At 44.5% G+C, this 19,047-nt stretch overlaps 1 protein-coding gene across 1 annotated transcript; it reads left to right on the top strand.

Moving 5' to 3' along the window:
• Positions 1-8,840: 8,840 nt before the first annotated feature.
• trib1 (tribbles pseudokinase 1) lies at positions 8,841-16,070 on the top strand. The gene is made up of 3 exons (XM_076105944.1): positions 8,841-9,152; positions 9,945-10,237; positions 13,467-16,070. Exons 1-3 carry the CDS (start codon positions 8,853-8,855, stop codon positions 13,939-13,941), a joined length of 1,068 nt encoding a protein of 355 aa, XP_075962059.1. The 5' UTR covers positions 8,841-8,852; the 3' UTR covers positions 13,942-16,070.
• The last annotated feature ends 2,977 nt before the right edge of the window (positions 16,071-19,047 follow it).

Here is a 19,047-nt window from a genome sequence, read left to right as displayed (position 1 = left end):
ATAAAAATTTGGAAAAAGGAACAACGCATTCATTTAACATACTGTATGATTGACAATGCCACTGCAATACAACACACAGTCCATCGAAATTATGAGAGCATCTGTTATCTGGAAAGAAAATGCAGATTTACCCGTTTAAATAACGGAATTAAAGTCAGTACAAAGAGTACTCTGTCACTGTTCCACTTCAATTTGAAACTAATTTAAAGAAATATTTGTGCACCTTTCTGTGGCTTTTGGCTTTGTCTATCATCTGTGACAACAACTTTCCCTATAAGCCCTCACAAATCTCTTGTTTCGTCAACCGCTCAACCAGGATTTAAAAAAAAAAAAAGGACCGGATCAACCTAACTCCTTTAGAATTTACCCTGTGGGGAAAATGACATAACACCAAACAATGAGGGAAAATCAACACGAAACATTGAGTCACAGCCTGGTAACTTGCCTAACACCTAGTCCTGCCCCAGCACTGCTCCACAAATGAAGCACGGCTCCTCTTCAGCCCACTGAGCCATGAATGGAAGACTCCTGTCCTTCTTTGTGTGATTGTGATGGCCCTGTCACGACTACACTCACCGGCTGTCCCTCGCGGCATGTTTTTTTGATGTGGTTTGAATGGAAAAAAAATGAAAGAAAAACAAGATAGTATGAGTAACAGGCCTCACCATTCAAAGCACTCGTGCTGAAATAGATCATACATGCATTTGTTTTTTTATTCTCAGTGACACAAAAGCGTAAAAATAAACGCATCCACAACACATACTGTGTTCCTATAGTGTTTTTGTCAGAGGAACCAATTTGCACAAAAACAAATACGTGAAACATGCACACACACAGACAAACACACGCACACGCACACACACACCCCAGGGCTGTTAAAGCAGCCGGGCATGACAGATCACACACCCTCTCCATTATTACGTTGTGTTGCGATTAATAATGCATGTTTCCTGACACCTTAATTACCTCCGCCCACACCCTATAGACACATACAAACCTTCAGTCAGCGCCAGCTCTATCGCATCAACACACACAGACACACAAGCTCTTCTTTCTGTGGAGGGAAGACAACAGCAGCACCCACAACACTGAATGAGGTACTTGAAGTAACTGCAGCTGTCTGTGCCTGAATACACGCTGCAGGACGTGCTGTTCGCTCAGCTGTCACGCACCCATAGTGATCCTGTCACACTGACTCAGCGCTCACTTTTGAAGACAAAACCCGTTTCCTGCAGGTCTGACTGATTGGGTTTAAATTTGGCGCAATGAATCACCATTCAACAAAATTGTGCACGAGTTTAACGTGAGCGGGGACTTTTGTCCTGGAGATACAGTAAAGGACGATATACGAATGAGGTGCAACGATGGCAGTTTGACACACTCCTCAGTAAATGTTTGTGAACATTTGCAATCCTCATGCACCTTGTCCACCTTATCTGATGTTTGACTGATAGTGTTGCCGAGCAGAAACAGGAAACACATTGATTGGAGCTACAAATACAAAAACAAGAGCTTTAAGTGCTTGTCAGATGGTTAAACAACATCTAACCCCTCAGCCTTTATTTACCCGAATAAAATAGAACAGCGACACAGCTCTCCAAATGTCGCCTTTCCTTTGGATACATTTATCTATTCTGTAATCTGGACACTGTTTCTGTCTTTGTCGAGTTTTTCAAATGTTAGTTTTCTTTCACTGCTGTGACCAGACCACCACGAACACAAATCCTTTTTGCAAATTAAATCAAAACTTCAAGCAGATATCGCTCGGCAGAAAGAACATTTTACATTTTTTTAGATCGATGCATTGTGGGGAAACCCTTCAATGGACCACAGGAAAACACAGATTGCTTTTCAATAGTTCCAAGACGCTTCTGAGAAATAATTTGCCACATGCTGGTCTACTATCTCCCCTTAATTAGGAAGTTGTACCATCATGAATCATCAGGGACAAACGTCTATGAATGAATTCCTTTGAAAGACTTTAGTGCCCGTTTCAATAACATCATGTGTACTCCTTTATGATGACACCCTGCTGTTGAAACTCAAACACAAACTTCATGAATGTTGACCCACATTTTCCACATCCTTCAAAACTGATGAAATGCCAAGAAACGTGGGGCCTGATTTTCAGCAGCCACGAAGTCTGCAGTTAATGGAGCATCGCCCGGCTTTCATCTTCCTCCCGTGAGTTGGAGTGCAATCAAATCATTAAAGGCTCTGCGTTAGGTAATTTGTGAAGAGTGACAGATTGTTGTTGCCAGCTGAATAGTAAATATGTATGTGTAAAGACACGAACACTTTCTTTTCCTCGCTTCCTTTTCCTCCCGCTGGGCTAGCCCTCGTTCAGGCAGTGTGTTCCAATGCATGCGAAAATAATTGGTCATCCCTTTCATCACAGGATTATGAGAATAAATCTCCTTTTGGAGCGGAGCAGCGCTAACAGTCATTGAAATCCTGTTACATGGGGTATTATCCTGCAATTAATTGCTTTTTCCAAACGCTAAGCCCTTCTCTGCCTCTCGTGTTCGCACACTTTGATAAATTTACTACCGGTTGACTCACTCCAGAAAGAGGATGGGGGTTATGGGACTTGTAGAGGGGATTGGTAACAAATAAGAGATTTCCTTCTGCCTCGGTGTCCCACTAGAGGTGTCATTAATGATGGTCCGACTTCTTATGTTTTGGCTGGAGGATGTACTTTGTATCCTCGCTTATTGAACTGAAGAGAGACCGAGGATCTGCTCACTTCAGAATATGATCTAGTGTAGCCATGTTAAATGCGGATGGCCCTTTTGAACAGCTGCTGTAGCTTATCATCAAAAAGCACAGAGGAGATAAATGTTGTATGACACTTTCATGTGCCATCCTCTAAGGCCCTTTTGGTTAAAGAATACCGGTAAAATAAATCAAAGCAACTGACAACCGGAGGTAATTGTGTGAGAGAAAACACTGCGAAGAGACGGGCAACTGAAAAAACAAGCAAGAAAACTGTAAATGCATCTTTTCGCCGTGCGTGCTGACGTTAGCATTTAGCTGAAGGCATCACTATGCAAAAGTACCATGGATGTATAAAGATACAGGGTTGAAGGCGGGGCCCCGTTCATTCCTTTGAAAGTTGCTCAGTGGCGCATGAAGCCAAAACAGGTCGACTTCCACATCCATGGGCCCTTAGAGCAAGCACACTAGGGAGTCCTTTAAAACCGCCTCCAAACTTAGCCTCGGGCTCGCATACACGGACCCTTATGACCTAATGATTTAAATAAGGGCTATTTAAGTGTTCGTACTGGGAAGTTGATTTACCTCAAAAAAAATGATCCACTGATTTACAGACTTTCACAATGCAAGTCGATGGCGAAATGTCCACAGGCGTCACATGATGGACACGGACGTTGTAATTCCACTGTTTGGCCGCTACGTAAAGTTTGCTCCCTGGTGCAGCCTCACAGAGTGCAGGTAGATAGCAGTAGCATGGCTGTAAACTCTGTCTTTTTTTATTCACTATTTTACAGCTTTCTCCATCAAAGCAATTGGCCTCGTCATTCACACTTTGATCTAAAATGTTCCTCGTCTACCGCCCTGCTCTCCCACAAAAGTGAATGGTCATCAGAAATAACACAATACATTTTTTTTTTTCTCAGGGCAGCAATGAAGGACACTCGCTTCTCGTTTCCTTTTCTCAGCCGGTGTTTTCTCATTCCACTGAGGGTGACATCATGGGCCAGACCCGGCTGAGCGGAGACAGCTTGTGTAACCTCAGTGATGGGCTAGTGACAGTATGGTGGTGACGTGTGTTGTTGTGGCCACACACGCACACACGCACGCATGCATACACAATTGCTATCCGCTTCCCATTAGCAACAGGAAACCCCTTGAGTCATCCCGGAGTGGAGCTCTGAGGGTAAGGCCAACTATTTCAGTGAAATCATGTGTTGAAGAGTGACAGTTGTGAAATGATGTTCTTGGGACATGAAGGGAAGTAAGCTGATTTTTTTTCAAGTGAAATTCTGCTGATGAAGGCTCGACGGGGGTGACTTTTCCCAGTAAATTGTCTACATATGAGAAGGCCACAATGGAAATAGATCCATTGCATTTTCATCCCTGATGGTTGTAAATACTGCAGTGCAGAATTACAGAACAGAATAATTTCAATAAAATCTATAAAATCTATTAACTGGTCAAACTTGCAAAACTTGCGTTTTGTTTATTTTGAGTACAGATCCCAAAGATGTCCACGACTCAAGACAGGACTTAGTATCAATACTTTAAGAATAGATCCACCCTCTGAACCTCAATACCCCACGTAACTAAAAACCTAAAGCACTTGCACATCTCTCTGAACTTAAATTAAGAATTAAATTAAGAACTTCTCAGAAGACCTTTAGGGAAGTCTCTGTGCTGAGTATGTTCAAACTTGACTACTCCCCTTTGTGAGAACAAATGTTTTCGATCAATAGGGAACAATGTGTAGGTGTTTGTTCCGCTATGAAAAAAAATGAGCTGTAAAATCTGAGCACAGCATTTTATGAAGATTGAAAGTATTTACTGGATTTTGAATTGCACAAATCATTTGTTTCGCCAAAAATCCAGTGTCTCCAATCTAACCACCCCTCACTCAGCCTACCAGATCAAAGAAAAAGTGATTGACAGATTGGGATAACTAGAAAAGGAAGGCAGACATTTTTGGCGAGACTACAGTCTGGAGTCCATCCACATGAAACAATCCCCCATCTCAGCTGCTGGTTTGATTGATTGTCCTTGAGGTCAGCCAAGGTTGTGAAAATACACATAATATTCAGTAGAGATGGTAAAAGCGGGCCGATGACTAATTTTGGATGAGACTTCCAACATTTGAGTTCATACAGTTCACAGTTTCCAGGAGCATATGTGAAGATATACAGTAGACCAGAGGAGTATCTCTGTTGTTCTAAAGGCAGAATTGATGGAAATGGAAATTCAATTATTTCTTTTGCCAGCGGTAACGGTATGTTGAATATCCAGTGGCCCACTTCTATCTCCCACTCCCTAATTCTGCATTCATAGGAAATTGCCAGCTGTCCAAAGACACAATGGTAAAAGGCCGACAACCAAACATTTGCCCGAAAACAAGTTCCGCTTTACAAAACTCATAATAGAAAAAGTGGCAGTATAATACCAATAGAGGAAGATGGTGGACTTGTAAAAAGACTAATGTTGCATACAGTTTCATAACTTCCTTCTTTCATTAAGTGCCTTTTTTCAGATGCTCAGATATGGGGTTAAAGTTCTGCTGTAATTGAAATAAACTATTTGTAATAGTTGTGCATGCCAGTTACAGATATTCTGATCTTGTGTCAGTGCACATCTGGGGTGCAATGTGCCCAGAAGCACATATATCGTGCAGTACATATCTTCAGGGCAATTAATAATAAATATGATTTAATAAGAATCACTTGGGCATTACATACAAAAAAGCTATGCATAAACATTTTATTTAATTAACTTAGCGAACACTGGTTAGCATATCTTAACAGCACAGCACTGAAAGCTTCACAGTAGGAAAACCATTAGTGTAAATAAAATGATTGGTGGCTGAATTCCATTTAGCTGCTGCTGTTTCAGTGTCCTGGTATTGTGCATGCTGGCTCACTGTCACACTGCCATGGCTCATGTTACGTTCATGTCATATGGTTCAGACCGTAATCATGAGCCGCCAAGACAAAAAAAAGAATTCACGTCAGTGTAACTCAGTGTCTGTGGAAAAGAATATAGAAGCGATAGCTTGTCAAGCTATGCGAGGGCATCAACTACCAAAGATCGTGAATGCAACCTAGATAAGTTCACTTTCCAGATTTGTGTGCGATTAGTTAATGGGAAGAATACATTAACAAGTGGGCAAATATTCAACGACCGGGTACATGCATTTGGTGGAGGAAGCCAGCGTTTAATGTTACAACAGCGAAATATTCTAAGGGTCCAAGTCACTAGATCCTTACAAGTCCGTTATCTGTGGTCATGTACAGAACGTCAAATACCATGACATAGACTCAGAGTTCTGAGTTCACTGACTTTTAAAAAAGGATGCTACAAACATCAGCATTATTTGTATCAGTCCAGTGGTCGTCAACCCATTTAATAGCTTGAGTCCACTTGTTGGAATATCGATTCTGACGACCGAACATGCCCCGACCGGACATTTTGATGCTGTTAACAGTTTTAATTCAATGCTCAAAGCTTGCTAACTCGTCTGGATGGCTGGGACAAAAGGCCACATCCATTTACAACATGTGCACACATTCTTTTTTGATGCCGTCGGCTGTAAAAAAAAAGGTCTATCTCCACACCAGAAAAACTGATTTGTGAGCGAAGCACTAAGCTGATCATCATTTAAAAGGTTATTTCACGGTTGTTATTAATTAAAAACTGATCAAGATTTTTACTTTCAAATCAAGTCTTGAGGCAGGCAGTCAAGTTTCAAATCCTAATTTGAACGACTGCTGTACGTCTGACTTGATTCCAAGTCTAACATCTACAGCTGCGCTCAGAGCGGCTCCGATGTAGAATATTTCACAGCGATGGCTGGCTGTCTGCCAGATCAGATTGAACTATTCTCAGAGCAGATCAATTCCCGGCCTCTCTTTGCCGCTGCTCGTGGTGAGTGAGTCCGCTAATTATAACAAGGGAGAGCATGCCCTGAATACCGTTTTTCTCTTGCACCTCACCAGCATTGGGACGCAGCTACACTCCTACACAGCAGCTGTATACACACACACACACACACACACACACTGACCGACCAGCTACAACCTGCAGTCCAACAACATAAACCATATTGCAAAAGGGTAATGTACAGCTTACACATGTAATAACTCCAACGTAAACCCTATTACGCTGGAACAAATCGTCATATCACACGCACGCAAACACACACACACTCTATGTTTATCACAGCCAATACAAATAAGTCAGTTTTTCCAGTGTATACCTAAACCCTGTGTCACACATAAGCAAGCAACAAACATGCATCATCACGTTGATGTACTGACACACCAGGTCCGGACTATTGTCAGATATCAATAAATCTTTGGGCCTTTCACAGAACTGCCGCCCATTCCCACAGTGACTGTTCATCCTGCTTTTTGAACTTCTTAAAAAAAGAGAGCGAGAGAGAGAGGAAACCTGTTCCTGTGCCTGTTCGACAGCATGACAAACACACTTGCTCACAGGGACGCACGCACACATCAATCAGTTGGTGAGTCACCTTATTCATGGGACGACCACTGCACAAAGAAAGAATGCGAGGCCTAAAAATAACAGCCATCATTCCTATGGAATCTGCAGCTCATCCGCGTTTGGACGGCCTGCAGAGACAGGTTCACGTGACCTTTCTGAGTCAAGCTGAGCCGAGCTCTTGTGACCCGCTTAAGTGTGTGACCTCTTGTAGAAGGAACTGTGTTGGAAATGTGGAAATAAATGGTTTGGAACGGCACGCTTCTGTTTGGCAGGAGGGGTTGTGCGAAATAGGGGCAATAGTGCTCTCACACACACACACACACACACACACACACACACACACACACACGGGCCAGCTGGTGCTCTGTGTTTTGGTGAGTGCTCAGAGAGCCTCTACTGCAGCCACTGTGCTTGTGTGACTTAAAGCAGTGGAAAAAGAGAAGTCTTACGCAACACGCACACGGTCATGTGTGCTTTTCGGTCACCCTTCAAAGTCTGGTTCTTACATTCATGAGTAACAGCCCATAGTTTACTTATCCTACTGTTTTGGAGGCGTCATTTTCACACTGGTTGCAGAGTACTAACTTGCCTGTACAGTAGTTCTAACTTGGGATCGGCGTCCCTGGGAGCCCAGCTGCTATGATGTTGTTTACGAAGCCGCGCGCTCGCATATTTTACGTGAATGCTTATAGCCCAGCACCACTAAAGGCTTTATAAGGGTGAGTCATATCCACATAACAAACAAGCCCAGCATGGGAAAATATCATGGCGATGTTAAAGCTAGAGTTAAGGCTCATACACTGGAGCTTTGTGTGGGCTAGTTCACACTTGAGGCCTAACATTTGGAGAGCAAACAGCTCAGGTGCCATACAGGAGGTCTGTGGAGAGATTGTTGCATTAAATGGCTGAACATTAAGGAAACAACTGAGTCAGGGAACGATCTTTAAGGATTGTTAATTATTGCCTAAAACATGTGAGCACGCTTGATGAGGCAGCCATGATAAGTAGCAGATGATTTCTTCATTCCTCTCACATGGTAGGTTTTTTTTTTTCCTTAGCATCAGCAAAATCTCAGAGCAGTAATTCAGAGAATGTTGACACCATAACAAACCAACAGAGGGAAATGTTTGCGCCATACGGTCACGCATGGCGCGTAATACAGACGGGGCTGTTTCATCAGAGCTGAGCTCGAGTCGGTGCCGTTACAGGATTGCTCAATGGTTGTGTCACCAGGAGGCTGGACTGGTTGGGCAGAGTGTTTGAGCTCTGAGCTCAACATCACCGGAGCTCACTCACTCTCTGCCTCTCTCCGAGTGTGAGGCGGTCTCTCTGTCTTTCTTTCTCTCTCCCTCTCCCCTCTCTGTCTCTCCCCCCCCCCCCCCCGCTCTCTCAGTCTGGACTCTGAGGGATCGGGATTTTCTCACTAGAAGTACACGGACCTCAGAGCCACGGGCATTCGCTCTCCTGAAAAAGGACGTGGGTCGGATTATTCCTGAATCCGCTGAAGTTTCATTTATAGCTCAACTAGAATGGATCTCGCACGGAGAAATGGAGCGCAACGTTTGTAGTCTATTTTAAAAAGGACACATACTAAAGCAGTCGGGGTCTCGTTTTTTGCTTTGACGGTGAATCGGTCCATCAGGATGAACTTGCAGTGGAGCAGCCCGGCACCCTGCATCCGCATCGGGAGAGTCGCGCACAAGCGGCTGGACTCAGACGATCAGCCGCCGGCCAAATGCGCCAGGCTGAGCTCCGAGGCGGGGGACACACAGGGACTCCTGGGCACCTCTCCTGGTTCCCCGGTGAGCCCCGTCTCAAACTCTTTCCCGGCGACCCACCAGGGGCCATCCAGGATAGGACCGTTTCTGCTTCTACCTCTGACGGACCGGGAGAGCGTGCACAGCGCGATGAACACCGACACCGGCGACGAGCAGCTGTGCAAGGTATGCGCAATCCCGTCGTTGTGCAATGTTTCTTTGAATGAATGGTGTTTCATCGCGTTGCTCAATAGCCCGTCTGACATGTCATCAGGATTCAGCCCGACTTGCTCACCAAATGACATGTCTCACGTGAAATGTGTCAGACTTTGCGGAATAACAGGAGTGATATAGTTCAGGATAGTTACATCGACATTATTTCAAACATGTTTACAAAGAGCACGAAGGACCGGTCAGCCCCGTAGCCTCTGCTGTGTGGTGGAAATGCAGCCTATACCTATTGAAACCCACCTCTCCTTGGCACAGTGGCGTCACACAAGTGTATGTCAAACCCGGCTCATTTGCATACACGTCACTGCAATACGCCGCGCCGTGACACACACACGCACACACACAAAATGCAAACATGTGAGGCAAAGACTCATGGTAATGAGAGTGTACCCTCCGCTGCTCCAGATCTATGTGATTATTTTTGCGTGATAGATCTGCAGGCGTTTGGCTTTGTTGATTAATAAAGTTAATCGCTTCATGCTTTGCCGATTCATTTGTCATGCTCTTGCAAAAGCAGCTCGAATCAAAGCATATCCTCCTCCTTTCTCTTCTTTTTAACTCGCTGCCAAATTTGCATGCTTGTTTCCTCAGATGATCATTAAGAACACACTGACCCATTGCCTCCTCCTCCTCCTCCTCCTCCTCCTCACACACAAAACACACTCCCTCCCTCCCTCCCTCCTCCCTCCCTGCCTCTGAATCTTCCTAATTTCCATCCTGCATCTCTGTTCTGCTCTCCTCTCTTAGGTCTTCGATATGGGGGTGTACCAGGAAAAGATTAGAGCCTACGGGATCCTGCCAGCCCACAAGAATGTGGCCGGAGTCAGGGACATCATCCTTGGCGAACGCAAAGCCTACGTGTTCCTGGACAAGGACTTTGGGGACATGCACACCCTGGTGAAAAGCTGTCGCAGGCTGGACGAGGAGCACGCCTGCAGGCTCTTCCGTCAGGTGGCCCTGGCTGTGGCACACTGCCACCAGGCGGGCATCGTGCTGGGTGACCTCAAACTGCGAAAGTTTGTCTTTGCAGATGAGAAAAGGTGAGAAGAAGCACATCCCTTGCAGTACTTTCAAGGAAACGCACTTAAAACACTGGTCCTCAGTGTCAGATGACACCTGAAAGCTTTCTCGCAATTGTAACCGGGCACCTGCTCAGCGTCACATTCATTCGTCTCGGTTTCATTCAGCTCAAATAAACAGCTAACTTTATCTGGAGGCTCTCAGACTTAAATACATGCAGTGCAGTGGGACGAGCCAGCGAAGGCACAGAGCAAAACGCGGCAGCAGCTGATACACACAGGCCATGTGTGCAGATATCGATGTGGGCGCAGATAGAGTAGGAGGTTCTGTACTTGTGGAGGCAGACTGCATAGCTTCCCAGATTCTCGCCTCTCTGTGTCTGTCTCCCATTCTCACTTTCGACTAGTCTCTTTGTATGCGTGTTTGTTTTGCATGCGTGCGCGTGTGAATGCAGTGGGTGGTAGTTTGGCAGAGCTGCGAGACGAGGCTGGTGAATGAGACAATCATCTCCTTCTGCAGTCTATATCTTAGAATATATTTATTCCTCATTATTTATTCATAAATTACATCGTAATTATTCCGCAGAATAGCCGATGCTTCCAACAAGGATTCATTGAAATACACTGTCATCCATGCATGGTGGAGTAGGTCAAAGCGCTTTGCTTGGAACTGGCTCCCACACACATGCTCCCTAATGTCTGCATCGTGCTACACATTCGGTTCACAGGAAGACACACAAAACCCCTGCTTACAAAACTATTTGTCGCCTCTTTGCCCTTGCGTCACAGTCTTTCCTGTAAGCGCCCGCTGATGTAGCACAACCCCCCCCCCCCCCCCTTGGCTTTCCAAAGGCCCTTTTTCATGGAGACTTCTCAACAGTAACATTCCCCAGCCATGACCTCTGGGTTAGCAGGGTCACACTGGATGAATGAGAGCAGACAGCCAGTGAGAGAAGTTGAAGTTGGTTGTGTCCCTCTGATAGCTATACGGCTGCAGAGCGATGAGTCACAGAGTATATGTGCAGAGGGGAAGAGGAGGAGGGGGGGGGGGGGGGGCTGCATAGCTCATTCTCTTTCTTTGTGTGTGTGTGTGTCCATGCATGCATGTCCGTATGAACGCCGATTAAACATTCAGAGCCAGCTCAATGGCTTATGCCTTTAATTCAGTATTTTGTGAGCATTGCAACATTGATGCTGGTACATCCACAAGACCCACTTGACCCTGGAGTCGTGGGATGACATCTTTCTTAACTTCTCTTTACACTTTGGCTGGCGACATACTGCAGTGCCACTACGGATGATCTTACCGTGATGCGGCTGTAAAAAAAAAAAAAGAATAAAGAAAAGCTGCAGATTTCGCCGATAGTGTGGAATTTAGCTTTTGTTCACCCCGAGATGGCTGCCTCTCTATCTGATCACAGACAGACTTTTGACGCACATCGATACAAGTCTCCTTGAAATGTTGCAATTCTGCGTGACCTCATCAATCCCATCATACAATTTTCCAAATCCAAAATCGGGCATCTTTCAAACCCCAACAATCACGCTGTGATGTAATGTCCCTGCCAACAATGCAGCACCCGAGCCAGAGACAGAAAGTCACAACAATTTGACAAATTCTCTCTCTCCACACACACACACACACACACACACACACACACACACACACACACACACACACACACACACACACACACACACACACACACACACACACACACACACACACACACACACACACACACACACACACACACACACACACACACACACACACACACACACACACGTTTAGGGAAAGTGACTAGCACTGCGAAGCATGCAGAGCTTCACTGCTGGGCCGGCCTTCCCGTGCGTCACTGATGTGGCAACAGCCATTTGAGGGTAATTATGGGATGGCTGGCGCCGCGAGTATGGGACCCAGGTGCAGATAGCCGCAGAGAGAGAGAGAGAGAGAGAAATGTACTCTCAACAGAAGGATGAGTCACTCTCTCCACCCCTCTAACTCTCTCTGTTCTGTTTCCTTTTCTGTCTCCATCGCTCGCTCTCCTCCCCCGACTTATCTCCCCCACTATCTTGGTGTTTAAATATCATTTGCTTTCTATCTCGGTCCTTCTGGATGTCACTCTTTTCATCCCGTCTCTGGCTGATTATTTCTCTCTCCAGCCACTCTGTCTGACAGCTGAAGTGTCTCACAGAGTCGGTCGATCCTCTGAATGTGAGATAAAGCAGCACGCTACTTGATAAAGCCTCAACCACTGTGTTAGTCTCTGGAGCAAATCTTAAGAGGCACAAATGAAATTTCAATTAAAATCATGGCACGTCTGTCGCTGTTGAAAATTAATAATTCATTTTCTCATTCCATCAATCATTTTGAAAGAGCGCTTCAGTACGTAAATGTCCTATTCTGCAAATACACTTTCACAATCTCAGTTGCTCCGGCGCTGGACTAAACCCATCGTCCTGTCATTAACATGGCTAAATATAGCATTGTGAGTGAGAGTAGGGAAGGAGGAGGAGGAGTTGTATATTTTTGTGTGAGAGTGTGCATGTGACCATGTGTGCCAGGAAGTCATTGGAAATGTACTTAGGCAGCTCTGATTCTCAAACTGGACTCACTGTTGTGCACTTAGGTCATAGGGAGTTCACTGGTGTCTGTGGTGTCTGTGGTGTGTGTGTGTGTGTGTGTGTGTGTCCATCTGTTGTGCCGCTTAAGGCTCAAGAAAGGATGGTTGTTTTTCCTGTGATGCAATCAGTGACTTACATTTAATAGATCACTGAAATGTCTGACAGTGTTGAACAAAGCCACTGTTGGAAACACACAAACACACACACACACACACACACAAACACTACACACTATCAGTGTTGTACTAGATCGAGGAATGACTGATTTTAAATATTGTTGAACATGAGAACTCCGAGGACATCATTTCCAACAACAACATGAAATTCTGCAAAAACTATTCTGCTTGTGATATGCAGAGTTGGATCTTGGGGGGGGATGGAGATCAAGTTCTTTGCTTTTCACTACAAAGTGTACAAGATAACAGATGATGTCGCTGTTACAGTGCGACTAAAGCTCTCACTAGTAGCTGCTGTTCTTGTAGAAAGGGGATCCTCAAATGTAGAAGTAAACATGCAGCTAACGGAAAGGAATGTACTACATTAAACTTCTTTTAATTGTCACAGCTTTTTAAAAAGATCCGTTGAAAATGTTCCTGACCTTATTTTGACTCTTCCTTCACAGGACGCAGGTGAGACTAGAAAGCCTCGAGGACTGTCGCGTCCTAGAGGACCCCAGCGACGACTCCATGTCGGACACTCACGGCTGCCCCGCCTACGTCAGCCCAGAGATCCTCAGCGGCTCCGCGCCTTACTCTGGCAAGATGGCCGACATGTGGAGCCTGGGGGTCATGCTGTACACTATGCTGGTTGGCCGCTACCCGTTCCATGACCCGGACCCGGCCACGCTGTTTTCCAAAATCCGCAGAGGCCAGTGCTGTTTGCCAGAGGGCTTGTCGCCCAGGGCCAAGTGTCTGCTCCAGAGCCTGCTGAGGAAGGAACCCTGGGAGAGACTCACGGCGAATGAGCTGCTTGCTCACCCGTGGTTCCACCAGCCGCCGTCGTCGCAGGAAGTGGCACTGGGTGAACAGGAAGTGAGCTCGGCAGAACAGATGGTGCCATCCTTTAATGTGGAAGAGGATGATGATCTGTTCTGCTGACGGACTCGATTCAGCCGAGACTGGCTGAGGGACCAAAACAGGAATTGCTATGACGGATCCATTGTTGTGGTTTTACAATGGCACATTTTAGAAACCCCATTTGTTTCATTAGCTTTCTACAAGAACTCACTGTACTGTATTTTTCTTGTCGTATGTGTGTTACTTGCTACGGGCATTGTTCACCATGATCCTTCGTGTTTCTTTATGTATGTTTTTGAAATGATTTGGTGCTAAAAGAAACAAGGACTTGAATTTGCCAGGTTATGTTCACAAAATAATCTCTGCAGGCTACTATGAGTGCATCGCAGAGAATTAACCCATGGCAAACAATAGTCACCGGTGCTTGCTCTCAGCCTGGACTCACGAGGCTTCAGAAAGCATTAGATGAATCCTGAATGGGAGGCGAGGAGACGTGACGTGACGTTGTTCCTCTCACTCTAGTCTCCGACCAGGCTGGAGGCTCCGCCGGGCTGACTCACGGACCAGCTCGTGGAAGGCCTAGCACAAGCTTGACGTCTCGCAGCAGGCAGTGTCATAGAGTGAGAGAGACGCTTAGCAGAGGACTGATGTGTCACACTCAGCGGGGGACGCTACGAAGGTGTCTCACTGCCAATCTGGCAACGTCTCAGCAAGTCGAGCGCTTTTACAAATCTCACACCCTTCACAGAAGGTTGAGAACAGCAGGATGTTACGAGTGTAAAACTCACTGAGAAGTCACACACACACACACACACACACTCAATAATAAGCAGTGGTACTGGGTGAACACAAGTCCTTGTAAATGGCTAACAGAGGAAGTTAGATATTTTTAACAGTTAAAACTAAATCATTTAGCTATTCAAAAACATGCTCATATCTGAATTTATCATCTAAAAAGGTCGCATCAGAACAGGAAGTGTCTATGAAATGTGACTGTAATCAATCTGTTCAGCTCCTCTGAAACGCTGCATGTGCAGTTAGCCCACACTAATGCTTCTTCAAATAAAATCAGACTCGGTCACATGCCTTTGCAGCAACAGGGATGCTTGGATACATCTTAAGTCTAAACGCATGCTGCATTTCAGGGGGAAAAGTTCAAATGAACAGACAATTCAAATAGTACTTCCACTTGAATTACAACGCCATGGAGTTCTCTCTCAATCCAACAATGTTGTGTTTTGTTGTTTTAAGAAATGTGTCAAAATATCCAGTCAGGAAAGAAACCTACTTCAGAAAAATGAAGACTTTCTCAGTTGAGCAGTTGAACGTGTTTTGTTCATTTCTGTTGGAACACCATGTCAAGCTGTGCTGCTTTAACAAAGCTGAGCGGTGGGAGTGTTGTGCCCGTATCACTGTGTTTCATAAACTGAAGGGCTCTGAATCAGTGGCAGTCAGGCGATATTTGATGTCGGTTGTTCTGATGATGACTCAACACTTGAGCGCGTCTGTAGAAAATGGTCCTGACCTTGGCTGGAAGAATCTGTTCCGACTGTTTCACCTCTTTTATGGTACTTTCTTTTCCCTTTGATTTTTTTTGCCGTTGGAAGCTGTATCCAAGGAGACTAGTCATCATAGTTGGAGACATGATGCACCACGTTCTTAAAAAGACGTTTTTGTCTTGGATTGTGACAGGCGGATGCAGAGCTTCAGTGACGTTTATCCTTGCAGGCTCGATCTGCAGCCAGCTATTTCATTCTGGCACAATCATTTTTTTGAAGACGGTACTAAAATCAGGCATATCTGAGATGCGCTGTGCATTACATGTGGGTCAACCAGCAGGCTAATAAAACGTCTGCTGCGGTTCTTTAATTATTTTTCCCCCTCATCTGCTCGGGATACCAGATGGGAACGGATTTTGTGACAATCTCAATTTTTGTTCCTGGCAGAAAAGTAATTTCAGAGATTTAGGATTTTGTTCCTGGTTCGTACAAGCAGAGTCACACATTCATGTGACACGTAGAGTAAACTGACACGGGTGCACAAACTTCATATTGCACTGTGAATTATGTATTTGTGACACAACCTAGAGGCCATTACTGGTCCAGACGGGTTACATACGAGATATATTCATTGTACAAAAAGGTGTAAATATGTATATTAGAAATATGTGTGGAGATGTTGAATAAAGATCACATTCTTTTTCATATTAACATGTTTTTTTTTCATTACTATTGCTCGTCTCCCTCACACACACACACATGCAACCACCTGCACCTCATGCCAAGAAGGTTTACCCGCAAGAGCTCCCTTTACATTTTCTCATTTTAGTCAGCGCTTTCAATTTCCTCCTTGAAAAGGCAAAAAAAAAAAAAACCTCTCCCTCTCTCTCCATCTCTGCCTCTAACCGTTTACTCTTCTCTGACCTTTGCGTAATGTAACATTTAACTCCTCAAACACACAAATGTCAACAGTGGGTCAGTGTCTTTTCCTGGAACACGTAAAGGGGGGGGGGGGGGGGGGGGGGCAGATACAGCACTCGCTCTTTTCTTTCCTCAGCGGTAACCGGTGCAACTCATCAAACACCAGCACTTTTCATACTTAAATACATATAATCCTTTTTTTTTTTTTAAATCTTATTCACTTTTGCTTATGAATCATTGTTTGACCTATAACATCTTGGCATGTCTCCACCGTCAGTGTGTTATGACTACCCTAGGCATGGCTGGCCGAGGCTTGCGTAAGCCTTGTGTTCGTGTGCGCCTTCATACGCATACCTGCCTGCAAGTCTGCGTTTGTGTTTGTGTTTGTGTGTGTGTGTGTGTGTGTGTGTGTGTGTGTGTGTGTGTGTGTGAGAGTAAGCGCAAGAGTCAGATTAAGTATCAACAGGATAGCTGGTGTGCCTCAGCTGCTGGAAAGCTGCCAAATCAGCGATTGCCTAACACATCAGAGCCCGGGCTCCTCCGGGGATGACAACAGGGCTCCCAAAAAGCAGGTTAGTAATAGGTCAAGTAATAACAGAGGTGGTCGTTTAAAGGTGTGCGAGACAATTTAATTTTTTTGTACATGAAGGGGGTCTGTCAGTTATGGCTTTACAAGATTTAATGATACGGAAATAGCTATTGTATACTTGGCTTAACCCCAGAGCCCAACACACTGACTAAACATCGGAGACTGTGGCTTCGGTCGGCCACAATAACCATGTCATTACCTTTAATGAACGGGTGGAACAAGTGCTCGAGATGCCATCGTAAGAGACGGTGGCGTACAGAACGACGGGGAAAGAAGAAGTCTTTAAGAAGGTTTGGGGACCATTCTTCGTGGCCTTGACCTGATGCTCACTGATCAACAATCAACCACTTCCCGTTTTGAGAAGTCGACGTGATTAAAGTGGATCAACTCCTTTATTATAATTATTGTTTGACGACACTGGGTACAAAGATGGGTGTAGTAAGAATCACTTGGCTTTTGTTTGTTTTATTTTGTCGTGACGTAAAGGTTCCTCTCTTTACACATTACCACAAGTTAAACATCAATAAAAGATAACGATAAGGAAATAGTTAGACATAGTTGGGAAAATGCTTATTCGCTTTGCTGTCAGTTAGATCATCGAACTATCTACAAAGTGTATTTATGCGTACTTTCCAAAACGTCAAACTTCCTCAAAGGGTTGTGTCAGCTTAAGGTTGTGGTTAGTATTCAAACAGGTGGTTTTGTGGTGAGGAATAAAATGAAGTCAGGTGTTTTCCACGTCGTGTCCGTGTGACTTCATATTGTCCCTTGTAAACTTAATCCTTCCTTTTTATCCGCGTTCATTACTTCCCCAACCACACACGTACACTCTTAAATACACTAACTTCTTTGTTGGATGAACACACACTAGAGCGTCATCAGATGTTTCCTCGAACCTCATGACTTGATGAGATAGAATTACAGAGAAGAGTATTTTACTGGTAATTCATGATGTTTGAAGCTCTTTAGGGCCGATTAAAAACAATCAGTAATGCTACAGTCACAAGTATCGCAAATATATCATTTAGGGTTACAACTAATGATTATTTTATTATTGATTCATCTTCCGATTATTTTTTTTAGATTAATCATTTGGATGATGTCTTTAAATGTCTCCTTATGTCAGTCTAAAACCCAAAGATCATCAGTTTAATATGATATAAAGTAGAGAAAAGCAGAAAATCTCCATATTTCAGAGGTTGGCCATCGCATTTTCTGCATGAATAAATGACTTTAATGATTAATCGATTGTTAAAATAGCTGCCGATTATGTCAAGCGACACATCAATCTGTCAATTTATTGTTACAGCTCTAATCTCATGGAAGAATTTAACTTTTCAGATGAAAGCTATGTCTTTGACTTTCCATGTGGACCATACAGGTAAGGGGTGTCACATAGGGGTCACCCTGTCCCGTTCACACCTGCGCCTCACAGGGAGGTGAATAAGCAGACCGGACAGTGAAGCACCTGCTTCAGTCTCCGCTCTGAGATGACGTTCAGTATTGTGCTTCTTTCTGGAACTCTTTGGCACAGGCCAGCGCTCCACGGACGCAATGGAGAAACCACCACGTTTAAATGACTCTTTGACCGGATTTATTTTATTAAGCAAGTCCCTGAAGGAATGTGAGCTATTGTGTTGACGGTAGTTTGGGGAGGAGCTTGACTGCTTGTCATAGGGCTGGTATTTTCAACTGTCATCTTACAGCACAAAGGCATACCTGGGGTTCATTTGAATGACATCAAGTGATGGTCTCTGCCGCCATCCTGTGGAGATACGGCAAACTGCAGCTCTGTGGCCAATAACATGCTTAAATACATGTCCTTGTAAGGTGCAACACTGTAACAGTCCATCTCTGTTGCTCGTCCTCAGGTTGATTTGTTTCTCACAGTTTAAAGGGATTGGGGGGGGGGGGTTTGTTCACACCAATTGTTTATTACTGATCTGAAAAGCATTAATAAGGACTTTTTAATGGTTATTAATAAAGTAAATATTTAAAAGGCCATTTATAAAGTGTGCCTTTTTAGAAAGTGCAGCTTTCAAAAGATATGGCAATTCTTTCAATGTACTGTAATCTAACTTTTGTCTGAAACGCAAGGAATGTCTACTTTCTCTGTTTTATATCATTGTGAATGTTTCGGGTTGTCAGACACACAAAACATTACACACCTTGGACTCT

Source organism: Anarhichas minor, unplaced genomic scaffold (genome assembly GCF_050575085.1).
Source record: "Anarhichas minor isolate MPS153535 unplaced genomic scaffold, ASM5057508v1 ptg000033l, whole genome shotgun sequence".
In the NCBI taxonomy this organism is placed as follows: Eukaryota; Metazoa; Chordata; class Actinopteri; order Perciformes; family Anarhichadidae; genus Anarhichas; species Anarhichas minor.
The sequence above is the reverse complement of the archived record's forward strand: the minus strand, read 5'-3'. Positions and strand labels throughout refer to the sequence as shown.